Source organism: Bacillus rossius, chromosome 7, assembly GCF_032445375.1.
Source record: "Bacillus rossius redtenbacheri isolate Brsri chromosome 7, Brsri_v3, whole genome shotgun sequence".
In the NCBI taxonomy this organism is placed as follows: Eukaryota; Metazoa; Arthropoda; class Insecta; order Phasmatodea; family Bacillidae; genus Bacillus; species Bacillus rossius.
In genome coordinates this window covers 65,841,407-65,868,375 of record NC_086335.1, presented here as the reverse complement: position 1 = coordinate 65,868,375, position 26,969 = coordinate 65,841,407, and the positions used below count along the sequence as shown (strand labels likewise).

General features: G+C 41.8%; 1 protein-coding gene across 1 annotated transcript; it reads left to right on the top strand.

Annotated features, from left to right (window-relative positions):
* The first annotated feature begins 7,662 nt into the window (after positions 1-7,662).
* On the top strand, positions 7,663-23,391 carry LOC134534238 (general transcription factor IIH subunit 3). Its single transcript, XM_063372522.1, has 8 exons — positions 7,663-7,809; positions 10,982-11,159; positions 11,564-11,788; positions 12,585-12,708; positions 14,367-14,489; positions 18,773-18,908; positions 21,905-21,941; positions 23,199-23,391. Exons 1-8 carry the CDS (start codon positions 7,800-7,802, stop codon positions 23,263-23,265), a joined length of 900 nt encoding a protein of 299 aa, XP_063228592.1. The 5' UTR covers positions 7,663-7,799; the 3' UTR covers positions 23,266-23,391.
* Positions 23,392-26,969: the final 3,578 nt, after the last annotated feature.

The following is a 26,969-nucleotide window of genomic DNA, read 5'->3' as shown; positions in this document are numbered from 1 at the left end:
GCCTCTAAGACGCGGCGGTCTACGTCGGCGGCCGTGTTCGGAGGCGCGTCGTCCGTGGCCTCGCCTACGATGTTCTGAGCGTAGGCGGGTTGTTGGGCGCCTCGTGCCGTGGCGTAGTCTGGGGGCAGGACGTCTTCCCAGTCGTGGTCATCCACCACCCCTTCGCTGGTGTCGGGTTCACGGGAGAGCAGGTCGGGGAGCTGGTTCTCGACGCCGGGCACGTGCTCAACGACGAAGTCGAAGGACTGTAGGAGCAGTGCCCAGCGGATCAGTTTCCCCTTCCGCCCCTGCATGGTATGCAGCCAGGTGAGGCAGCGGTTGTCCGTGCGGAGCGTAAACGGACGGCCCTCCAGGTGTGGGCGGTACTTCTTAATCGCCCACACGACGGCGAGACATTCCTGTTCGTTGCTGTGGTAGCGTGTTTCGGCTGCCCCAAACTTAGCGCTAGCATAGTCCACTATTTGCCGCTCCCCTTGGTCGTCGACCTGGAACAGTACAGCGCCGGTTCCGAGGGCGCTGGCGTCGGTCTGTAGGACCAAGGGCCGGTCAGGGTCTATGCGCGCTAGTGTGTGGCATCGGGTGAACTCCTGTTTTATCTCGTCGAAGGCCAGTTGGGCGGGCGGGGTCCATCGATAACGAGTCTGGGGCGACAACAAGTCTGTAAGCGGCGCGATCCGTTGCGAAAAATTAGGTATATAGTTTCGCAGCCAGTTGATAAGACCGACGAATTGCTGTAGCCGTTTGCGCGTGCGTGGCACTTCCGCTTCAGCTATCTGCCGGAGATGACCCGGTTGTGGCCTGTTGCCGTCCTCGCTAACTATGTGTCCCAGAAAATCGACTTCGGTCGCCCCAATGTGGCACTTTGCGGGATTAGCGGTCAAGTGATTGGTGGCCAGTCTCTCCATCACCAGCGCCAGATGTCGACAGTGGTCCTCCCACGACTCCGAGAACACGATGACGTCATCTAAGTATGCCAGGGCGAACTCCCCGATGTAGCCCTCCAGGACCCTGGTCATCATGGTCTGGAAGGTGGCTGGGGCGCACTTCAGTCCGAAGGGCATGGCTCGGAACTGGAATCGGCGTCCGTCGGGTACCGTGAACGCCGTTTTTTCCCGGTCCTCGCGCCGTATCGGCACCTGCCAGTAACCGGACTTTAAGTCTAGCGTGCTGAATACACACGCTTTCCCCAGTCCGGCCACGGCGGCCTCGACGCTGATTTGAGGGGGCGGGGCACTAACAGTGACGGCGTTCAGGGGGCGGAAGTCGACGCAGAACCGGTTCGTACCGTCCTTCTTGGAGGCCAGAACGACACAGGAGTTGTAGGCACTGTGTGATGGCTCGATAACGCCGCTCAGTAGCATCTCAGTGACTTGTTCTCGGATGGCTCGCTGTTCGTGGAAACCATAACCTCGTGGTGGGTCGTACACTGGTTGATCAGAGGTGGTCGGGATACGGTGTTCTGCCACCGTGGTGCGTCTCAACGGGCCTGTTGTCATGAAGACGCCCGGTCGTCCCGACAGCACTCGGTTTATGTCGGCCTGGTGTTGTGGAGGGACATTATGACGGATGTCGGCTAACGTCGTGATGGTGCCTTCCGGCACGGGCGTCTGTCCCATAGCGTAAGCCACGTAGCGTTCCGTCCGGCCCAGGTTGAGTCGGGCATGACGTAGCTCAAGCACGGCGTCCTGGTCAATTAACCACGGCATGCCCAGCACGACCTCCTCGTTCAGATCCTGCACTACAATGGCCTTTACCCTGGTGTCGAGCTCCCGTAGGCTTACCTTGATATCCGCGCGGCCGATCATCCGTCCGGTGTGGGCGGTGGTGGCCAGGCGTAGTTCGCCCTGCTCCGGGTGCATTGTGCCAGGCGGCACCAGGTTGGGGCGCACGAAGACCGCACTTGCTCCGGTGTCGATCAGTGCGGTGGCTGGGTGTCCGTTGACCTCCACGAGCACACGCATAAGACCGGCGGGCAGGCTGTGCAGTTGCCCCAGGGTCGGTAGGGGTTGATGGGCGCTCGGCGGGACAGCTGGTGCCACGGCCGGGGGACTCAGTAATGGTCCCCCCGGGGCCCGTTTCCCGACATGGTGGGGGCGAACGGGGGTGTCTGTCGCTGCGGGGGCGGGTCCGGTCGTGCTGTGGGTGGCGGTGGGCCGGGTGAGTCGTTCCTCCGGGGGCAGTCGTTGTGCCAATGGAACGTGCCGCGCGGGCAACCTAACCTGCACTGGGGGGCCCGGGCTTCGGTTACCCTAACGTCTGGCGCTCGTCCGGCTGTCCCGCGTGACTGCTCCTCGTGCCCGCGAACATCTTGCGTCGCCTGAGGCGGTGGGGGTAGTATCGAAGGTCGTCGCGGGGTCGTGGACGCCTGATGACGCTGGTTCCCGGCGCCGAGGTTGTTTTCCGTGGCCTGTGCTTGTCGAGCATAGTCCACGACGGACGTGGTTTGGTATAGCCGCATGAATGGCTGTAGGTCGTCCCTAAGCAGTTTGGTCACGACTGGCAGTGCTTGGGCGGGATCCTGGTTAGGCGAAATTCGCCGAAACAGCCTGATCTTATTGGCTACGAATGCCTCCGCATCTTCACCCTCTCGCTGTCTAACCCCATAAAACTGCGCCGAGCAGTCTATGAGTGGGCATCCGGTATCGAACCGGTGCGTAAAGCTGTCGGCGAATTCGGACCACGGCATTCCGAAGCGCCCCCACCTGGTCCACCAAGTCCGCGCCGCGCCGCGTAGCTGCCCGCTGGCCCTCTCCGCCCATTCGGCAGGGTGTGTGCCATTATGCGTTAGCCGCGATGTGCATTGTTCGAGAAACATGCTTGGGTCCTCGTGTGGGGCCCCTCCGAATTCGGGTAGCGACATCGCCTGGCCAGTGCTCGGTCGTGCGAGTGTGGTCACCGTGGCCCAGTCAGGTATGTACCGCGTGGTGTCTTGTAACTGGGGCACGTGTTCGGCGTGATTTGCCGCTGGGCAAACAGCCGTCGCTCCGGGCGCGGTGAGTCCGTTGTTAACTTGTGTCGTGGGTTCCGTTTTCCCCTTTCCACTTAGGAATTGTACCCAGGCGGGTTCCGGTCCGGTTAATAAATCCATATTAGCCGGTAATCCGCCGCCCTGGTATGACATGATGTCTAGTGTTAACACGTAACTTTCGTCTCGTATGCGTGGCCGTGTGATGACACGCACTGTACGTGCCTGTTTTGTTGCGTGTCCGCGTGCGCGCTACGCCGGGTCGCGAGCTAGGTGCCCGGACTGTCGCATATAACAGAGGCCGATAATGGTGGCAGCTGGAGCTGCGCGCGCCGATCCAAATCGTCGGTGGAAGGGGCTGCCGCGCCGGCTGTGTGAAGCGAAGAGCGAGAACGAACGGTGGGCAGGAGGAATGCCCGGAACACCGCACAAAGCAGAGAGCGAAACGGTCGCCGCGGAGTGGGGGTAGTGTGACGTCGCCCGCCCGCGTCGCACGTCCTGCTGGAATGTTGAATCTTGAGGGGGTGGGGGGTGGAAAAACCTTTGTCTGCCTTCCACGTCACGCCCGCGACTATTCGCCCTTCGCTTTCTAAAAATGGTCGTTCTCCGTCGTAATTTCCTACTTTTCCTGCGAATTTTTCGAATTTTTCTGATTTCGTTTTTCTTGTCACGCACCACGCAGGGGCGCCATTTGCCGCCGCCCGTCTCTCTGTGGGAGCTGAGGGGGAATATCTAGCGGGTTGCAGTGACGTGTATGTGGATTGAATGTCCGGTGGGCGCCAGGCTAGCCTGAACTAGACCATGAGATGAATCGTGGGTTCTTTCTGCCCCAGCGTGGTCCGCTAGATAAGTCGGCTTACGATGACGACGAACTTACTGTGTTGGTGCTGGATACGCCCTAAGCAATATAGGGGGTTGCATGCCTGGCTGATGGGATTACAAGAACACTGAAATTACACACGGGGACGTTTCTGAGTAACTTTATTAGTCGTTACTCACGAATGACAAGTTACGTTGGTACACGGTACAAGTTCCGGGTTACCCAATGAAAACACTAATTAATTATTACGCTACGATCTAACTCCGCGGCAGTCTTGCGGGTTAAAAGTTCACTGGAGGCGGCCAGTGCCGTATGTTACCATGGGGGGTCGCGTGATGGCGTTACGAAGCTTGGCGTTACAAATTATTCGCTCGTGATACCGGCAGGCATTTGCACGACATGTTAATTAAAAAGTTCACTGGAGACGGCCAGTACCGCAAGTGGAGCCAGTGGCGCAGTTGCACTCGATGCTCTTTAAGCCGGTCGGGATAGTCCCGGATCCGCGGAAAAAGGGCTCGGGGACACGTGGGCAGCTAATAAAAGGAAGTTTTGGGGTAATTACTCACATGGCAGAATGAGTGATCGTTGAATTCAAAGATGATGGCCGCTCACGGAACGTTAGTTGCGCCCCGGGCCTGAGCTTGGAGAAGACTGCCGGAAGATGGCCGCCGCGCGGGGTAGCTTCCGGGCTACCCCCACCACCCCGCGCCGCGCGCCAAGACACTTATATCACCTTACAACTATAAGTTTAAGTAAAAAAATCGTTCCAGGTACTTAATTACAAATTAGTATCTGGAAACTAATTGCTGAGGGCTTGATATATGACAAACTAGCAAGTAACTGTTTGAAAATATAAGTCAGTGGACGACTGTTGTTTACACGTAATTACACTGATGCGCATTGATTAACTAAGTAATTAAAGTGTTGGTGGTGATTGAAATTAACGGGACTGATCATTGTACTTATATTATGTTTATAAGTTATGCATCGAATTAGGTCCCGTGGCGGAGCTCTCACTTGACTCGTCCGGGGTTTGGAGAGGATGCGCTCCGAAAGGGCAACCTGCCACTGATCGGGTGAAACCGGCTTAAGGGTAGCGTCGGTACGACGTCATAGTTTAAAGTGACAACGTCATAACAAAACATTGATGAAATGATTGCATACTTTTATGAATAAAATAGAATCATTTTTATTGAATTATCACTATTTTGTATGGATACAAAGAAGGAGTGAAATGAAATCTACAATTTAATTTATAAATTTTCTTTCATTTGCACTCATTAATTCAAATATGTTTATTACTTTAACGAAAAGATTATTTTAACTATAACTTTTATACATGTTTGCTATTTAACTTCTTCCAATCTACGTTATTCTGTTAAGGATAGGACGATGATAGGAAAAGAAGGAAACGAATGGGAGTTTTTCAAGTTTAATGTGTCTCGAAGAAGTCAAATCGATGGTTGTTCCAATCGAGTGGAAGAGAGATAAATGCGGCGCAAGCGTACAACGAGCGTAATGAGACACAGCGTAATGGGACAATGTGCGTAATGGGACCCTTTTTCGTGCGTGTAGCCGGCGTTCATCGATTTATTAGACGTCATGTCAAAAATAATTCGATAGCAAAAATTGTACAAAAATATTTCTTAGACGTCAAATAAACTTTGCAATGTACCTATTAATTTTTTACTACTGTATTACATTTTTTGTAGTGGAAACAACTGAACTACTGGTGTCTATGTACCTTAAGAAACAGAACCAAAAATTTTTGTGGAGTTTGGTTTGTTTGTTATTTCATAATGACGAGTTTATTTTGCAGTTGTGTACAATTTAGCAAATAAAAAACTGGGCCAGCTTCCTCCATGTGACGTCGCACGATAGTTTCCTTAGAATTGTTCGTGTTGTTGATTTTTTTGGTTGGGGGTTGCGTGGCATCTGGGAAGATCTCCTACTGTTTAGAGAATTCGATGGTAGCATCAGTTATTGAAGAGAATTGTTTTGAATGTAAACAATTCTCATTTGTCTCAACAAGTCCTGGGGTGATTCAAGTTGACGCCGCCGTCAGTGCTCCCTCTGAGAGCACAGGCCGTTATGTGTCCTCAACACCTGATCAGTGCCGCGCCTCGAACGCGCCCGTGCGCGCAACATAGTGCAGTGCCCCGAACGGCGTGACGTCAGTCACGGCTGCCTACGTGTGCAAAGCGCCCGGCCGGGTGTGGCACTACGCAAGGGTATTATTTATTCATGCATTTTATAATATAAACAGAAACTAATAAATCTAAAACCATCAATAATTAATGTTAAGTTAATAATCATTTTATAAAGGGTTATCATTCACAAAACTGGCCGAAGTCATCTTCCCGCGCTCCGCAGTTTTCCCGCGGAATTTTCCCCCTCCCTGGCCCCGGCGGCCAGGGAGGTTAGTCAGTCGCCATCCAGCACTCTCCCGGGCCGGCAGCTCACGCACGCGGAGCCCTCAACTTTCGCGCCAACGCCATAGTAACTACAATAGGTAATTATAGCCATAATCATTTTAATCCAGCTCCCCGGTCGGCCCGAAACGACCGTTCGCGACCCCGCGCGGTCCATTAATAATATGTGCAGTCCACCTCAGGACTTTTTATATATTACGTAATTAACTAGTTGACCCACCGTGGCACCTGCGCCTCACGCTATAACGTCCCACCCCGGGACATAGTTCTTCGCCCACGCAGGGCGGCACTGCGCCAAACGCGATACCAAACTTTCTGACGAGTCATTAACTGGGACGTGCCACGGCCACGCGTGTGATATCCAGTCAGATTCCACCGTGCCCGTACCCAGCGTAACGCGGCCCTCGCCACCACGCGGAGCAGCCGCCTTTGTATCACATCTGTGCGGGACTAACCACAGTGATTATAGTGTAATGTGTTATCTTAAGTAATTTGCGGGACCTATCGCCCACGCACTTCACGTTGCGTCCAAGTACTCTCGCATAAGCCAGAACAGGTTCATCGTGCGCGGAGCTTAGGTCGACGATGAAGCGGCCAGTTACGTGAACGTGTGACGTGTAGATTGTGCGACGTAATAAATAACTAAAAGTACGTGTGTGTTTCATTAATAAGGCGTCCTGGGAGGCCATAACAGCCCGGGGAGTCCTTTGTCGACGCGTCCCTGCCTGCAGCCACGAGGCCAGGAACCCCGCCCTTGAGACCCAAAATTAACCAAACAGTTCAAATTCACGTAAATTCAGATCAGGCAACGGGGACGGCGTCAAAGTAATTAGTAAATAATTTAATATACATTACGAGTACTTTTAAAAACTGGTGTATGTTTTTTTTTGCTGAATAAATAATATAAAAGTATATTTTTATATTTCAGTTTCGAGATATTTATTTTAAAGAGGTTTCATATGACTTTGTGGCAACACTGGTTTTAATATACTTCGTTGCTCATCGTGTACTTACCGGAGATGAGAGAAATATACAGCTGGATCACTGGAGCTAAATGTCCGATTCTTTTCTGAGCGGTAAAGCCAAAAGTGAAAGGGGATTTCAGTGTACTTCACGTACCAATATGGTGGCCGTTTGTTTAAAATGAATAATCTGTTCCAAACTCTGTTCCTGTATGGGAGGTTAAGTTGGAGAAAAATGTCAAATAATATTAATACATTTTTATCATGAAGATTTATTTTGGACTTTTAATACATTTATAAATATATTATCCAGTAAATATTTTGACTTATTTTCCCAAACAGCTTTACTACAGTTGTTATTAAGAGCAGGCTAGAGCAGCAGATAAATATATGAACAAATGTCGGCCATTTTAGTATATGAAAATCAGAAGGAAAAAAAGTGGGAAAAACTTCTTGACGTCTGATGGTTTATGCTCCATTTGTATCATTTCCAAATCTCTGGTATTTACATTTTTTTTCTCGAATTGTGTATTGTTTCTTATCTCTGTAAAAGTATATATTTATATGTTTTTTTGTATTGTGAATATTGTGTAGCCCTAGGTGTAATATTCGTCGATGAAATGTCTCAAGGTATGGCTTAAAATAATGTTTACTATTTTGAATATGACAATGTGCTGAATATGTAGTAATTGTTTACTCTAAGGGTGCCACTAAAAATTACGATAAACACCGGATAATGGTGGATTTATTCAGTTACTTGTTATTTCGAATCTTTTTTTTTGTGTGTGTGTTGGGGGGGGGGGGGGGGGGGGGGTCGCCTCCAATATTTCAGGAATTCCACCTGAATTTACGTATTTTAACGTTAACGTGTTCAGTAATGCAACTTGCTAAACCACACAAATTTAGTCGACTTTAAGGCCGGGTTTATAGAAAACGCAAGAACGCAGAAACGCAAGAACGCAGGACGCGACAACTGCAAGAAATTCACAGTCGTTTATAAAAAAACGCAAGGACGCCGGCCATCGCTAACGTTAAAAAATAAAATTTCAGGAATAAGTCATGATTATTTTTATAAATATTTCTTGTACTTATCGTACAGGCAGGGAAAATTTTGGATAAGCTGAATAAGAAATTAATCAGCTTCCTCCATTGTGCTGTATTCACTAGAAGAATGCCAGACCAAAACATAAATATAGAAACACAAGCGTAACGATTACAATCGCAGAGCCTTCTATATGCATTACATGACAGTTTCAGTTTCCACATACTAAAGCAACCAGTATAGAAGGCCGAAACGCAAGGAGAAAACGCAAGAAGTAGAAAGTTCAACAACTTCTGCGTTGCGTTTCTTGCGTTTCTGCGTTCTTGCGTTTTCTATAAACCTGGCCTAAATCCAGGTTAACGGTTGTTGTAAAATAATTGTAAATATTACCTGAAATGTAAATTTAATAAGGTAAATATTCTTTTGTATTTAAATTGCGTAGACGAGACTTAAGTTCGCGAGAGATTGATCATATTGTTGCCGCCACCCTACTGGTTTTTTGATTGATTGGTATGTTAAACTCGTAATTGGGCATTCACTCGGTGGCAGGTAGTCCTTCCCTTTCTCTCTCTTCCATTCCCTTTTAGTCATCATCTCAGATGTCTTGCTTTTCTCGCCCCCGGCAGCTTTCCTTCCTCCACCTCATTCCACTCTTTTCCTACCCTCCCAAGGAATGCGTTCCTACCTCTTCCCGTTTGCCTCCATTCCCTCGGGAGCTTCCACCTGTGAACTCACAGACCTCTATAACCACTCACGTGCACACTAGTTTCCAACCGCACCTGGTCCCCTGTTTCCTTTATCAACTTATACTGTTTGACTGTATTTTCCACTGTTTCCCTCCACTGTAATGCTTCCCACCCCAACTCCTTAATAATTTTTTTTGTACTTTGCATTTCCCCATCTTGCCCTTTCCTGTCATCAGCCACCTCGCTGCTCACTTACTTCATTCACGAGGTAGGGGTCACAGATCATACTTGCCTGACCAATGTGGAGTATGCCTTTTCCCTTACCCCCCCCCCCCCCCCCTCCTTTCTTACTCCCTGTAGGGTCCTGCGAAGCATCCCCAGTGCACCCTTTCCTTACCTGCCACCCGCTGAATTCCTTATGCCCATCCCAGGTTATATTACAGAGTCACCCCTAGGTACTTATAATCGTCACCCTCCTTTATCAACTGCTCCTTCCAGCTATAAACTTCCCTCGTTACTTCCTCTTCCTCGTGAATCTAATCACCTTTGTTTTTTCAACATTCGACAGCCCATTCTCTTCTGCCCATCGTTCCAGTCTGCTCATTTCACCTTGCAGGCCTACCCCTTCCCCCACCACCTCATACACTATTCAATCATCCGCAAATATTCTCATCCTGGCTTCAATCCCCTGTCCAATACCGTTCATCATTATATTGAACAACAGGGACCCCAACACACACTCCTGCGGCACTCCCGACGTCACTTTTCCCTCTTCAGACCTTTCCTACCCTGCATGTTCATGACTAGGTAGGTAGAGGCTAACATAAGGTGTGGTTTTAGGTCCGGTTTTTAAACAACGCAAGAGTGCAATGCACATGTTCAGCAACCACATTTTAGAGTACTGGTTTGTAAACTATGCATGGCGCAATGACGCACCGCAAGTATTGTTCAACTTCCAATTTTCTTGCGTTTTTTCTGAACGATATTAAAGATGCAGACTTTTGTACGTACAAGCCCATTATATTCTGTTTATGTACACAGTGTTTTTCACTTATTACACTTTCACACAATGAATACAATGTATTTTGTTTTCATGTTAAATACGAATTATGAAAAGAACCCCGAGGTAGAAATTCTACGATTTTACAAGTTTTAGTTAGGTGTTAGTAACATCTTGCAACTTGCGTGCTTTATAAACGACGTGATTTTTGTCAATTGGGTGTGTGTTGTGCTGTTGCGGAGTTATGTTCCTTGTGTCATTCATAAACCCATCCTTAGTGTATGACCACAGTAATCATATCATGCCAAACTTTATGAATGTTAGTAGTAGACTATATGAAATGGGAATTCTCCTGTGTAGGTGCAATTAACGGAAAGCATGTGAGAATGGTACCAGTAACTAATAGGAGATACTATTATTTTGACTTAAAAAAACCCCTCACTGTACTGATTTTACTGGTAATTTCAAGGAAAAAAATACAAAAATCATTTTTTTTTCCCTTAATAAGTCTATAAAGAGGTATTGTAAAATTTAAAAAGTTTAGGTACTATTTAAACAGGTCACATTAAAGTATTTAAAGAACTAAACTACTGGTAAATTATGTAAACTAGGCCTAATCTAATCTCTTTACAAACTTAACAGAAAAAAAAAATTATTTTCTAGTTTTTTTATTTTGTGTAACCCCCCCCCCCCCCCCCCTTCCTTCATGACATTACCTATGTGTTATATTAATGTATATTGATATTAATGTATGTTCTATTAATGTGAATAAATGTCTTATGGATATGATTAAATATGAATAAATTTATTAAATAAGTTGAGTTTGTAAAAAATAAAACAGTAACACAGAACTATCTTGTTTTAAAAAAAGAAATTAGCCTGAAAATAAAACAATAAAATTTTGTCTCTAGTAATAAGATGAGAATGAAGCTCACAGCAACATCTGTTGTGTTTCCCGCGTGCAGAGACAATGGAAGGATCCATTTGTGCCTTGTGTGAAGGGCCTGTCAGCCCGCTAGGCCAGTGAGCCGCCCACTGTGCGAAGCGTCAGGGCGCCCGTGCTCGTGTTGGCAGAAGTGGAGACGAGCCTGCTGGTGGTGGTGCTGGACACCAACCCGGGGCAGCGGCTGCTGCGAGAGAAGGCCCATTTCCTGACCCAGTGCCTTGACTCCGTGATCGCGTTCGTCAACAGCCACCTGATGCTGAAGCCGGCGAACCGCGCTGCCGTGCTGGCGTGCCACATGACGTCCACGTGAGTGCCGCAGGCAGCTGTGCGCTCGGGAGGTCCGGCGTTGCCCTGCCGAGCCTTGGTCCCGTGTCGAGTAATCAAAACTCATTTGCTATGATTAATAACGAATAGTTGAAAGTCTTTCTTGGAAAACGTTCATATAAAGATCTCATACCATCATATCGATTTTAACGAAAATGTCGATGCCGTATTTTACCTTACAGTTCTCGGTATTTTATAACCGGTTAGCGTTTAGAAGTTCTTGGGGATCGTTGAACGTACACAGTTCTTGCTATCGATAGTATCGATTTTCGGACAGCTACAAGTATTTTCATTAAACTGTCTGATAGACGTTATTTATTCACAGGGGCTTCAGGATCCTTCACGTAATGTGAGTTACCTCAGAGAGAGAGTGTGTGTGCGCGCAGGCAGTTCCTGTACCCGGAACCCGGAGAGGCGGGGGTGGGCGCCTCGCTGCGGCAGCAGGACGGCCAGTACGAGATGTTCACTCACGTGGAGCGCACGCTTCGGCACGGACTGCAGAGGCTGGCGCGCGGCGAGGCTGAGAGGCTGCGCTCGGGGGCGTCCGTGGTCGCTCCGGGGGACTCCCTGCTGGCCGGCGCCCTGGCCGTGGCGCTCTGCTACGTGCACAGGTGCGTTTACCTCCCCCCGGGGTCCCTCGTTGCGGCAGGATCTCCGGGTGATACACACGAGCATTCTATAACTTACGTGATAAAAACTCTCGAGTGAGGTAAAAACACAGGCAGCTCCGCAAGGCCGCGGCCTAGATTCCGGATCCAGCTGGAAATACCTGAACACGAGCGGCTCAGTTGGAGCCTTACTACGGATTGTGCCTGATTGTGGATCCTCGGTGGAGACTAGATTACATGGTGAATTGCGATAAAACTAAAACAACTCCGAATGATACGTCATCACACCATGTAAGAATATCATGGAATGAATTAGCATTTAAACAAAACTTAATTCAAATCTTAAAAAAAAAATCCTTTTAATGTTTGAAATTCAAGGAATGTCATTATTTTCAGATGAAAATTGCACCTAAGTGCATGGATCAGAAAAAATTAATTTTTTTTTATCGTGCTTGTCATATTGAATCGCTTTTAAACTTGGAAATGCTCACTAATTTTTATTTTTATTGTTCTGAATGTACCTGTTTCAGATCAATTTATTTCAAATTATTATATTACGAAAATGCAGCGTACAAATTTTTACAAATATTTAGGTGGAGTAAGTATTAAAAAACAGCTCTCATAAAAAGTAGAAACAATAACATCGGAATCTTGTGTTGAATTGGACTATAAAACAGAACCATAAAATCTTGTCTCTAGTTACTGGCTTGAAGATGTTTCACCGCGGTTGTTTGTGAAGCGAGCTGTGAGCGAGCGAAGGTGGTGAGAGTGACCACGCTCGGTGGTGGTGTGGGCTCAGGCTGGAGCGTGAGTTGAGCAGCGGCTGCAAGATGAACTCTCGCGTGCTGGTGGTCACCGGCAGCAGCGACAGTGCATCCCAGTACATGAACTACATGAATGTCTTCTTCACCGCGCAGAAGCAGGTAGCCCCTCGTGTTACATTCCCAACGTGTTTTTACTGTTAATGTGTAATCATGCTAATGAAATGAATAAATATTTTTATTTGGGAAACGAGGTTCGTGAAACAAAAATTTTAATGCTTTTAACACTATAAGTAATATATTTTTTTAATTTCTGGTACAATTTTTTTTGGCCATTACACCAAGATTCGGATTCAAGCTGTATGTTGTTGTAGGTACTTTTTGTTGTTCTAATTTGAGGTTCAAGATAATTTGGATCGGACCATCTGCTGGTATACACTACCACCTCGCATTGTGCTCCAAAATTTGCCGTATATCAGTAAAATGATATAAATAAACCACTGGAACATTTAAAGCAACTTTATTGATGTGTAAATGATTTAATTTCAACCAAATATTACAGCATTGTACATGCATGTGTATTCCAATTAATTAAAACCATGTCATGTATCAAAAAACATTGCCATGTGGGTGTGGCATGGCTTGGCGTGAGGGAGTGCTGTTAGGACACTTCCTCCCCAATCCTTGATCAACTCGCTAAACAGCTGTGTTCCGTGCCAATTTTTTTTTTTCTCCAAAAAAAAAGTTAAGAAATTTTGGGAAGAACTTCAAAAATAACAGGATTTTGTAATTTTCTGCAAATTTTGCACTTAACTGTATTTTTTGGGTCCTTAAATTTGGAAACTTACACATATATATATATATTCGTTTCATGAACTAAGTTTCCAGATGGATACATGTTATGTATTTAATTTACTTAATGCATGTATATTAAAAGAACAAGATTGTGGGGAATGGTATTAGAAGAAGTACAAAAATTAACATAAATAAGCCTTGTAAACCTTTGCCAGTGTTGAATTTTTTAATTCACTATTTTTCTTAGAATATTTTTCCTCGAATCCCTGATCTTTTTCCTGACTGTAAATTTGCAGTGCCAATAATATAGTATACTCAACTATTTTGTGTATTGGTTCATTTGGGTTTTCAGAGTACATTTAATTTTTTCACTCATCAAATAACAACAACAAAAAAAAAAAAAAAGGAATTTCGCAATGCCTCAGCAAGAAGTAAGGAAGCCCTTAGAATGAAAAAGAACAAATAGGATGAGGTGTTAAATGCAAGAAAAAGAGCAGCACACTAAATCAGGTTACTTGAGATGAAAAAGGAAAAATTGCTCGAAGAGAAAAAAAAGAATTATTAGAAAAAGAGATGGAATTGTAAAAACTCTAGAAAAATGTATAAACTGTTCTTAGTGTCAGGAATTAACCATATGTAAAATATTTAAGAAAATATTTAAAACTAAGAAAATTTTTAGTATACCCTATTAAAAAATTTTTATGCATAATACTTAAAATTTTAGGCCGTTTAGAATTTTTGAAAGGTTCCCAAAGGTTACCTAAAAGTCACTGATTTTTTCTGTAGGAACCAGGTAGACATCCTGTAGTGGCATTTCGGTGTTATTTCGGTTTTATCATAATTCATTGTATAATCTTGTCCCCATCTATTTCATATTATGTTAATTATCCATATTGTATATAAAAACCTGTTGAGCAAAAAACAATTTATTAAAAAAAGGTAGTGAAGAAGGTGACCTGATGACAGCGGACTGTGGAGTCGGAGGAGGCGTGGGTGTGGGAGTGCAGGGCCCTGGTTGGTTGCAGAGCGTGACCATGGACGTGTGCAGCCTGGACCAGGAGCTGGGGCTGCTGCAGCAAGGCTGCGACATCACCGGCGGCCTCTACCTGCAGGTCCCCCAGCTGCAGGGCTTGCTGCAGTACCTGCTGGTGGGCGCTGCCCCCGTGTGCTCTGCCGTGCTTCCTTCCCTCGGCTCTTGGCTTCCTTCCCTCGGCGCTAGGCTTCCTTCCCTCGGCTCTAGGCTTCCTTCCCTCGGCTCTAGGCCTCCTTCCCTCGGCTCTAGGCTTCCTTCCCTCGGCTCTAGGCTTCCTTCCCTCGGCTCTAGGCTTCCTTCCCTCGGCTCTAGGCTTCCTTCCCTCGGCTCTAGACTTCCTTCCCTCGCCTCTAGGCTTCCATCCCTCGGCTTTAGACTTACTTCGCACTGGGTATTTTGTAGTGTATCAGGGACTTAGCCGTGGGCTACGGATCCCTCCATTCCAGGATTTAAAAGAATAAGAAACAAGCAAATATAGAAAAATAAAATAACAAATTAGCTACATAAGTTTACGGAGGGACCATTGTAATTATTAGTGGGCTGCAATGATGATTTCCTCTCCACTACAGTCCGACATGCCTCATACAAAATAACAGCAGGAATTGTGTTTTCAAGTAGTCCATATAGTGTCGGTTTATATTTGTGTTACTGTAAGCATGGTTTTCATAAAAACCTGACGTGTGTTTCATGTATTTAATAACATTATTAAGTACGTATTTACAATAGTTGACAAATGAATCAAACAATTGACTAATGAACAAAGTATTAAAAACCATTAGATAAAAATCTATATATAAAATGTTTAGTTAAACAGTCTCAAACAAATTCATTACTGGAATTTCTACGTGTAAATGCCTGAGATATTATAGACTATTACTTCTGAAAATGTTTTGTAATTATCAAACTTCTTTTGAAATTCAGTTATAAAAAAAAACTTTCTCATAAAAAATTTAATTGATTAATTGATGAATATATACATATTGACACTTCGATACAATCGAAATATATTGACACCAATATATATCAATATATCGACACCATCAATATATATCCATAAATATATATTGATATATCGATATCTCGACACTTTCTTCAAAACTATTGTTAATTAATCTGTGATGAGATCAGTTTACAGTAACTCCTGATGTTAATTTATAGATATATCGAAACTATCAATAGTGTCGAAATATATCGATAAATTGACACTATCAATATATATCGTGTAATTTAACCTGTGTGTGGCCAATTGTAAATAATTATTGTTCTTACGGGGTTTTGAGCGCCTACCCTCTTCGCAGTAGATATCAGGAATGCTGCTACTGGATTGACTACCAGACTGATAATCCAGCTAGCACGTCACTGCACTGTGTTACTGTCCAGAGAGTAATTATTAAAAGGAAATTTGGTATTGTTGTGTGACTAGTGGAAATTTGCATTACTTATGTCCAGGTCATTTTTATAATTAACTGACGTTTGTTATAAATGAAATAGTAATAGTCGAAAACATATGCTTTTAATGGGTTCTTGAATATGGGCGTGAAGTTACTGTTAACATGTAATTAAGCGAGAACAACCAAAATAATATATTTTGTATGTTAACTTTTGTTCAGACCTAGGTGTCGGTAATTATATGCAAATGACGTCACAGGAACACATTGAATACCGTGCCGGGTCTAGCTATACGTTGTCGGAGGCTTGAGGCTCTCTTCCCAGGACCTCCAGGTGGTCTGCTGCTACGCTGGAACACTGGACGCTGGAAGCTGTAATTGGCGAACTACAGAAGATCTGAGGTAGCCGGGTGTCTGGCTGAAGAATCGACTTCCCTCTCATCCTAAAAAGTCAGGTTTAATTTGGATTGGTCTCACCAATCGTCGTGGCCGATCGTCGCTGGCGCTGACATCAGTCGTCCGGAACCACTACGGGACGAAACGGGACCAACACGGAAGTTGGCACTCGATGTCGCCGATACTCCCTATCTAAACTTATTCAGTCTAGATACTATTCTCCCAACTCGTAGAATGGAGAATTCTAGATAGTACACGACCGCGGATGACGCGAATCTTCAATTCCTCGGGTGGCAACCAAGGCTTTGGTTCGCCCCAGCCCGAGAAACGTCTTCCCGCTGCAAGATGGCGATGGCGTTTCCCTTCCTTCCTCCATATAACTATTTACTTTCAGTCCCTAGCAACCAAGGAGCTATAGCTATCAGCAAACCAAATAAACTGCATAGTGAAATAAAACTTGGATGTTAGCGTGGAAGGGTATCGAACTAAGACCAAATGAATAAAGTTTCCAAAGAATAATGCTTAGAAGACCCTGAAGTTAAAAGTGTGTTGTCTCTGGAAATCAGATGTGTAATATCTGTTATACTTTGGTTGTCCTCTTTACAATAGAATAATTAAATACATAATATTGGCTCATGAAATATACAATTAATGTTACAATAATAATAAAAATAATAATATAACTGTAAACAGTTGGACTGGTTACAATCGATATTGTCCTTGTATCGACACAATCAATTTATATCGTTATATTGACACAATCAATATATAGACACTATCAATATATATCAAAATATTGATATATGTATATTATATATCGAAATTATAGTTATATATCGACACATTCAATATTTATAGATGTATAGACACAATTGATTTATATTGTTTTATCGACACAACCTATTTATATAATTATATCGACACAATCAATATACCAACAGTATCATATCAATATATATCAAAACTATATATATATATCGAAACTATCGATATGTATCTATGATCTCAAGAATTATCAGCACATATATTGTTATATTGACACAATCGACTTATATTGTTATATCGACACTATCGATGTATAGCAAAATACAGACACTATCGATGTATATCGATATATCGACACAATTGATACATATCGATAATTTTGATATATATTGACACATTGTATATATAAATATATTGACACCATCAATATATATCAACACAATCGATATACAGTAGAATCCCGCTGGTGGGACCCCTCACGGTTCCCGGAAAAACGGACTTATAAACGGAATGGTCGCAATAGAGAATTCGGGCCAATTTTTACCCCCTCTCCCCCCAAATATATCCAAATACATAAAATACTCGTGCTAAATGAATTCGCGTCACGCGAGTTCGGCTATGCTAGCCGGCAGGTTGTTATTTTCGTTCAAAACGTGGCAAAGGAACTTGTGTGGATCAGGTAGAAAACATTCGGCTATAAACGAAAGATATAAGAACAATGCTATCCTGAAATGCTGTGACATGTTTTTGGTGTAGATAATCACAGCGACAGACCGACAGGATGCGCTCCCGCCCTTGCTGTCAGCGATGTTTATTTTGACAGCTCAAGCAATTATCTTTTCCACGACCCTTCGCACCGTAAAAAAAAAAAGAAAATAAAAAAAACACTTTGGAATGCAGATGGAAAAGTGACTATGCTGTAAAATAAATATATTTACGGCCCTGCTAATTTTTTCTATTCAATAAAATTCAAGGTATTGGTGATTTTTCAGCAGAAACTGCTGTGTGACTAATAAACTAATTGTATCATAATAACGTAAACTTATAAAGTATTTATTAACAGCGAAGGACAGTCGTATAAGCATAAGCCCATAAAAATATTTATTTTACAGAGAATGGACGCGGTGTGGGAGGGGAGGAGGATGCTGACAGTTTCTCACGCAGAAGGTTGAAATAAGGGAGGGAATGTGTTGAAATGTTAGTTGGTAAAGGAGGGGGGGGGGGTTTACATAGTTTGTGGCTCTGGGAGGGATGAGCCTTGAAGAATTAGCTGGGGATGGGAGAGGTAAGCGTCACGTCACGTATGACGTCAAGCCGCCGGGCGGGTAAGATAACATGACAGCTGAGACGGCTTTTCATGCGATAGTGGACGCGCCGAGCTCGGCTAGACACTGCCGCGTTGACAGTCTAGAGGGTTGGTATCTATTTTTAGCCATCTTTTGTATGCCTGGCTGCTTACAGTACATCTCCCGCCAAGATAAACGTGAACACATAGCGCCCATCAAAGTGTAACAGACTTGTTTTTCAGCTGATTTTACTCAAATTTTCGACTTTCTCTGCTTAAATTTTTTACGGTTTCTCATAAAATGGTCGTATAAACAGAATGGACGCATCAGAGGGGGATCGCATCGGCGGGATTCTACTGTATATAGTTTTACCGACACTATATATATCGATATATGGTTATACTGGACTCCTCCTTCACATAATCCCTGTGACTGCCTAGAGTGTGAGACTTGTTTCTGCTAGGAGAAAACAATGTTTATTATTTTCACTAGCAATACATACTAACATTCCCTTGCCGCTAGAGTTCTGCCAGCAGCCATCAGGGTCGACTCTTGTGTTGCAGTGGGTGTTCCTGCCGGAGCCTCCAATCAGGAGGAAGCTGGTGCTGCCCCCGCCCGTGAAGGTCGACTACAGGGCCGCGTGTTTCTGCCACCGAGAGCTCATTGACATTGGCTTCGTCTGCTCCGTGTGTCTTTCCAGTGAGTGCTCGCTGCTGTTCGCTACAAGCACTAGCTGCCATTGCGTTTTTCATCCTGTGGTTAGCATACAACCAGCCGATAAAACACTTTAAATTCTTTGAATACTTCCACAAGTGTAGTGAATTCTCCATTAAATGGTGCCCTGGACAACAGACTTCCGATTAAAATTTCTTTCTTAATGGCATTCTAACAGAAAATGTGTTTCATGACTTGTTTGTTGAGACAGGGTCACACAATATTTTCATTTGCTTGGCAGCATGCTTAAGGTCACGTCTATGCAACAATATAAATGATGAATTTCTCACATAGTTTCAGTTTATGCCTATATGGCAGATAGAAATTAATAGATTAAAAGTATTTGCAGCAGCCAGAAAAATGTTTAAGTGTGGAGGGGGGGGGGGTGGGGGCTGGAATTGCCACTTATAATTTTATAAAGACTTGTTTGCCATGTAAAGTGCTTACACAATCAATACCATATCTTCACTGTTTCATATTCCGTGTCTTGACTAAATCACCATTTTCTTACGTTTCTTAGTTGTTCATGAGTTTAAAGAGGACGTTCTTTGTGAGTTGCACCTCACATATTCACAACTGTCACATCAAAGGTTTAGCTTAACATTAAGTAAATTTGACTAATTTTATTTACAACACCGTCAATTGAAGAACTCGCCTAATTTTTTTGAACTCTTGAAGTCAAAAAGAAAAGTGCATTGAGCAAATACAGTATTTCTCTCTTAAGCTGTTTCGTCCTGTATGGTTTGATTAAATTTTTTATCCTCCATATTTTCCTTGAATTTTTTTGGCATAAATTTGAACCTGATGAATGGTTTGTTATAGTCTCCAAATAAACAGTAAACTTGTAAACTGGCAAGATGGGTAACCAGTGGTTGGCATTGACTATGGCCAGTTGGACATAAAGGCTCAGCTTCATCCAACATGTTATTACAATCACATGCCATAGATTGTTATAAAGAACAATGTTGTCTGATGTTACACTCTGTAATCATTTGTGTTATGTAGAAAATTACATTACTAAATATAATAATGCACTTTGTATCTGCTATTTGTAAAAAGTTAGGCAAAATATTCATAATTAAAAGTTTTGCCAGTATGGTTGCTTGTTGGTTAGACACTAGTTCATTTTCTGAACTTCTGCAATGAATAACACAAACAAAATTGCTTTTGCTATCTCACTTTTAGAATATTTTAGAGATGTACGAACCTGCAAATTTTCAAGTCGAGTCGAGTCGAATTATACAATAATTAGTTCGAGTCGATTTCAGTCGAGTTTGTAGATCATAAATTCAAGTCGAGTCGATTCGAGTCTGAATTTTTATTTGAATCTTTGACACTTAAGTCGAGCTTGAATATTTGCACTTTACTGCTAAGAGTCCTTAGACTGGCCCACGTAATCAAATATATTTAAAATACAAGTATTAATACAAATAATTCATTTAGAATAAATTCTTAACTGATATAATACAATTCAATCATTGAAGTATAGAGCATAGAATAAAAGTATATTTTCTGAATTTTTAAATTTTATTTAACAAATATTGCCTAACTATGAAAATTAAAAAATTTGATATCTCCTAAAGTATTTGGAATTTCTTATATCTGCTGGCTTTAATGAAAAGAGGAATTTAAAGAGCATATAATTAAAGTATTTTCGGAATTTTTAAATTTTATTTAACAAATATCGCCAAACTATGAAAATTAAAAAATTCGATATCTCATAAAGTATTTGGAATTTCTTATATCTGCCGGCTTTAATGAAAAGAGGAATTTAAAGAGCATATAATTTAAGTATTTTCAGTTTTTAACATTTTTTTTCGCAAATACCGCTCAACTACATATTTACCTTATTTTGGACCGAACGAGTTAGCTGCGGCCTGCAGCATTCAAGAGTCAATAAAAAAATGAATATAATTTAGGCTTGTTGGCGCGAAGGTTAGGTTACGTTTCACACAATCATTACAACATTTTTGAAAACTTTCACTTATGGGAAGTGTAAGGTCGTGCTACAATTAACGCAACATTACAATAAACGTTCCCATAACAAATATAATACATTTAAAGATTATTGCTACAACACTAACGCAGTTACGTTGCCGGCCAATCGCAAGCTGGCACTTCCAACCAATCCATGCTTTTGTATTTGTATTGAATAGTTACACTTTATAAAATACTTTATACTTCATAATTAATTTTAACTTGCCACTTAACTTGAATAGCAAACAATTATACAAAATGCAATCTCGCTGAACGTAATAGTGTAAACAAACACGGAAAAAAAATCCATGTTCGCCAACGTACACTTCCTAAAATTAGTTGAGCAAAGTTTTTTTTTTAACTGCCATTTCGTGATTGGTGGCGTATCAGTCACAAACATGCGCTCTGTAACACAAATATAACGCTACCGTTAATTTATTATTGTAACGTTGTGCCGATTGTAGCACGGATTTACTAAAAAAAAAAGTAATATGTGGGCCAATATTATGATTATAAAATTTAATTCGTGTTTTGTTTATTAAAAATGTGTTCGTCTTCTTTGTTATGTGGTCACACCTGTTAAGTTGGCAATATGTAAAACTAAAATATAAATAATATGGCCAATTGTCGTCATTGTTTGTAAGTACGTGTTTCGGTCTTACGTATGTATTTTTAGTGTCGGCCGAAGTCACGTAAGGAGATATTAAGAATTGTAATTCAATTTTATTATATTTTATCATCGAGTTTTACCCAATTTCCTTTCGAGTTTCGTCCCGTCGAGTAAAATAAACTCGAATGCCGAGCCGAGCTGAGCTGATGCTACTCGCTCGACTCGACTCGAATTTTCGAGTCTCGGCCCATCACTAGAATATTTCTTCATAAAAATCTGCAATTACCGATAAACATGTTGATGGGTGAAGATAAGACTTAAGACACAGAAATCGTACAACCTCGTGTTAATTGTGATTGATCTGAACTAATGCATGGTATTAATTCTTTTTCAGTTTTCTGCAAGTTCAGTCCAATCTGCACCACATGTCAGTAAGTGACACATTTTTTTTTACATCAGAGTTCTTAAGCTGTAGCCACTATGCCACGATGAACACTTCACGACAGATCCGATTAAATGCCGTACATTGTTCCAGCACGACAGAGTTAATAGCGTAGGATCACAATACCATGTCAACATTAACATGACGAACTCTAATATGGCTGCCTGCAAATCTTTCCCAGCTAAATGCATCCATAAAATGCAGTAGATAATGCGCAATAAACCGTGTAGGCCCTATAGTAATATTTTATTTCCTGTTGATAGTGGAAGTGCAGAACGATATAACATTTAGTCGTCTGTTACGTAAAGTGAGATTAAGTTTCGTTTAGATCCAAGGAAGCAAGATATATGACATGTAGATATGGGACAGAAAATAATTCCACTGTTAGCAATGCTAAAAATAAAAATAAATAAACGTAAAAAACAGTTGAAGACACACAACAAATGTAAAAGTGTACCCAAGCATAAAAGCAAAATTTCGTTTTTTAGCATAAAGTTATACTAAATAGGAAAATATTTTGGAAGTTTTGTTTTGTAAGGTTTCCGTTTTGCTTGCTGTTGTGCGGCACGACACAACAAAATTAGATCTACTTCTTGCAGACTGTCTGGGCACCTATTTTGTCGTGTTGACGTCATGATGGTCTCGTATTTCATTGGTTACAGAGCGTGCCAGACATATCATGTCGTGTTCGACGTGGCATTGTGACTCCAGTTCTACAACACCGGGATTATTGTGGTATTTAGGCCTATGCAGTTTCCTGATTTTTTGGTTCCTTTAAAATATCCGACCTGAATAAGGCTTCTGTTTTAGTTCTGGTAATTTTTTTTACTTTCTACAACTTCTTACTTTGCGATATGTAAATTTATTTTAAATTTTCAATACTTGTTTGTTTCGTGCCAAAGATGACTGAACACTGACTTAATGGGGAAAATGTCACATTTTGACATTTGGTGGTCGAGGTGGGTCAATCGGCCAAAAATTATTTCGAACGTCCCTCCCCCACCCCCCAACTCTCTCTTACCTATTTACAGGAACTGTGAAGGGTTGAAACAACAGGGTTTTACTCTATTTTGTGTAGCAGCCTGATTAATTTTTCTTTAATAAGAACTGAACGATCAGAGAACCGAGGTACTTGTAAAACTTAACCTTAAACTAACTGACCAATAAAACCAGAAACCCACAGCTATAGTTGTTCATAAAATATCTGGAAATGGTTGATGTAATCTTGTTCTTTTTTTTTTTTCAGCACCGTATTCAAGTCCCCGGGGCCTTTGCCGATGAAAATGAAGAAGAAGAAAATTAAAATGAACTAGCACCTAGCACATAGAACTGTACAAATTTTTTATATTTCTTGGTGTGAACATTGTTCCCACATGGTTACTGGTTAGTAGCCATTGTTTCATATTGAAATAATATATGTATACATATTAGTAAGTGAAGATGATTTTTTTTTAATAACATGCTAACATGCATAATATGAAAAATTTTTGCCTAAATCTCTAGCTAATAAAGTTCGCGGGCTTTCGCGGCCAATGTCTGGAGTTGCTTGACTTCTGAGTTGTAACCTTCGACGCGGCTACAAGCCTGAAGCCAAGCAACTCTAAACATCTAGGTATTTGACTACTTTGTTGACCTAACACCTTTATCAGAATGTTTCTAATGAAGTCACTGCACTCGATTGTGAAACTGCGAGCTGATATGATTGTCATAAAATAACAGCACATACATATAGTCACTGCCTCATCTTTTGAATTTTATTGACTGAAATCACATTCAGGTATTTAAAAGTTAATACAAAATGAAGCATTCGGAAATAATGAATAAGTTTTACTAAAATAACACTTATAATTTATAAGTTATATGGAAAGTAAAGATGATAAAATATTAAATAATTAAACTAAAAAATTGGTTGTCTGTAAAGTCGGTTTATGGACGATAGTTTAACGTGACAACGTCATAACAAAACATTGATGAAATGATTGATCCAGAAGAAAAGGAAATATCATATTCGGCCTGAGACTGAACTGTAATAGGTTTTTGCAACCAAACCATTTAGGGATTAAAAATATTATATTTTTTGAGGAAACATTTTTTTTTTTTTTAATTTTTCGATTTTTTGTATGATAAAATCTACCTCTTCATACTTTTATGAATAAAATTGAATAATTTTTATTGAATTATCACTATTTTGTATGGATACAAAGGAGTGAAATGAAATGTAATGTACAATTTAATTAATAAATTTACTTTTATTTGCATTCACTATTCAAATATATTTACAGTAAGTCCTCTATTTACGTCGTACCGATTTACGTCGTTTCGGATTAACGTCGCTAATGTTTGAGTACTCATGTTTCAATTTAAGTTGTCGCCGATTCACAATAACGTCGTTTACAATGACCGTAAATCTTTATTTTAACCAAAACACCGTACATAATTCGTTTATAATTCTTTGTTTCCTTCGGTAGTTAATTTATGCTATGTAGCGTAAGCTACACGTTCACCGCCTTATCTTATCATACATCATGAGGGACGCTTCCTGCTCTCCGCGCGGTGATGCAATACTACCAGCCCGCCCGCTCGGCCACCCACGTATCTCGCACGTAGAAGTGTTATCTACTTCCCGCAACGACACAGCATTTTCTCCTACCCCTTTTCGTCCAACTCCTTGGCACTTCAGTAGAGGTGTAAAAGTAACTAAAAAAAGTGTACCCGTATGTATTTGTTACTATAACAATTAGTACTCGTTACTTTCGTATTGTTACTCGTTACTTCTGATACCGCATAACATGCTATGTTATGTAACAGCAACGAATCGAGTCGTATTTCGTACACGTACAGTATGATGTCGCGTAAATAATAATAAATCGAATATAAACAATTAAAAGTATTTGATAATTAACAGCTTTTGTTAACCAAGAAACAATAAAATCTCATTAGAGCAGCTTTATTATAATATCTCTTTTAAGATAAGAACAAAAAACGTGAAAATACGCGATAGTAAAAAACAAAAACATACATATTTATAATTTGTAAAAAATACTTTCTTACGTTGTTTCGGTTCCAATCTCAAACTTTGTCTACACACGCAATACCTTTAATAAACAGTAAAAAACTTGGACGACGAATTTCCAAATTATACTTTTCTTAATAAACAAACATTGTTCTTTGTAACGAATAAGCGCGCGCATGCGTAAAACATACGAAAAATGCGAGTAACGAAATGCATTCGTGTGTAACGTTTCGTTACTCGTTACTAGATGCCGCACCCGTTACTCAGTAACGAATACATACGGTTTGCTACAGGACAGCTCTACACTTCAGTCGCTATGATATCATTGAGTTGGCCGGAGTTTTAAACGTGCCGTTGTTAACTTTATCGTGATTAAATGCGTTTGTAGTAGGCCTACAGTATCAGCTCACTGCAATTAATGATTTTTTCTTCATAAGATGTCTTCCAAACGACTATATATCTGTTTTGATATTTCAATCAATAAAGGTAATAAAGCAGCTGGTTAAATAACCATTCTATAAAGCTGAGAAGTACTAGTTGGACTTGTTTCCCACGCTGTCGGTTGTAATTTGCTGATAAAATTGCCCGTTGTCACGTCTGTATGTCAGCGCTTCCGGCCGACCTTGGGCCGTGGTCGGCCGGTGGCATGAAACATGGCTCATTTTGCGTCGTTTCTATTTACGTCGCGGTTTTCAGGAACGTAACCCCGACGTAAACCGAGGACTTACTGTATTACTTTTGAAATGTTACGTGCGCCGTATTTATTTTTACAAGTACAAAAATAATTTCGCACCTACCGGGATTCGAACCGATAACCTTACAATTAGAAGATAGCGCCGCTGATCGTTCACCCATGAGGCCATATTCGATTGGTAATAGTTTCAGATGTTATATATACTTTTATAAAAATTTTGTTCATGGTAGGGGAATAATATTATTTCGTTTTTATAACTCGATTTTATAACAAATATGCATCCCAAATATACCAAACTTATTTATAATGTGTTACAATATTTTTTAAAACATTGTGCAAAAGATCCCGTTTGTAATTTCAATTATGTGTAACTGTAAAACACCATTGTTGGCTCTAAACGTATTTGAATATTCAACATTACTTTTAAATAACTGTACCGATTGTGGTGAAAATCGGTGGACAATCGTTAAATTACATAATATTAATAATTCAAACGACGAAAATATGATTGAAAAGTCAAATCAATGGTCGTTCCAATCGAGTGGAAGAGAGATGCCACGCATGCGTACAATGAGCATGAAGAGAGATGCCACGCATGCGTACAATGAGCAAATAGGACACATCCATAGTGGGACATCCGTAGTGGGACACTTTTTTGTGCGTGCAGCCAGCGTTCATCAATTTATTAGACGTTATCACGTCAATAACAAGCATTTCAAATATTTAAAATATGTGGAATTTTGCATGAGGTTAGATTGATTAAGTACCATTTTTGGTACGTGTATTACAGTAAAATTCTGTTACATTGTTTTCAAGGGACTATGATAAAAACTTAACAGGGAAAAATTATTGAAAGGAAAAATAGTACAGATCAGTTCCTACGTAAAAAAAAATCATTAAAATGACAGACTTGGTCATGCGCTGTTTGTTATGCTTTTTTTTTTTTAAAATTTCAATTATTTGTGTAATAAAGGGATCTTCCTAGAACCATGTGTTTCTCCTTGACCACATGGGAAGGCGTGAAGGTGTAGAGGCTTGTGGGACGTCTCAAGAGCCCACATGTTTAATAACATCTACTGTGTCTGACGCTGAGAACGGACCAGGTTTTGGCACGTCTTGAATTTTTACACACTTGGACTACGTCAAGCCCTGAGTCAAGTTTTAACTGGGTCATTGTCACCCTTAACCACAAGGTGGCACCCATAGCAATGTGTCGAGACACCCCCTCCAACTTTTGCCATGACGCCGTATAAAAATTAATTGTAACCTGGCCATGGACGACTGATTACTTGGCGGTCAACAATTTTTTT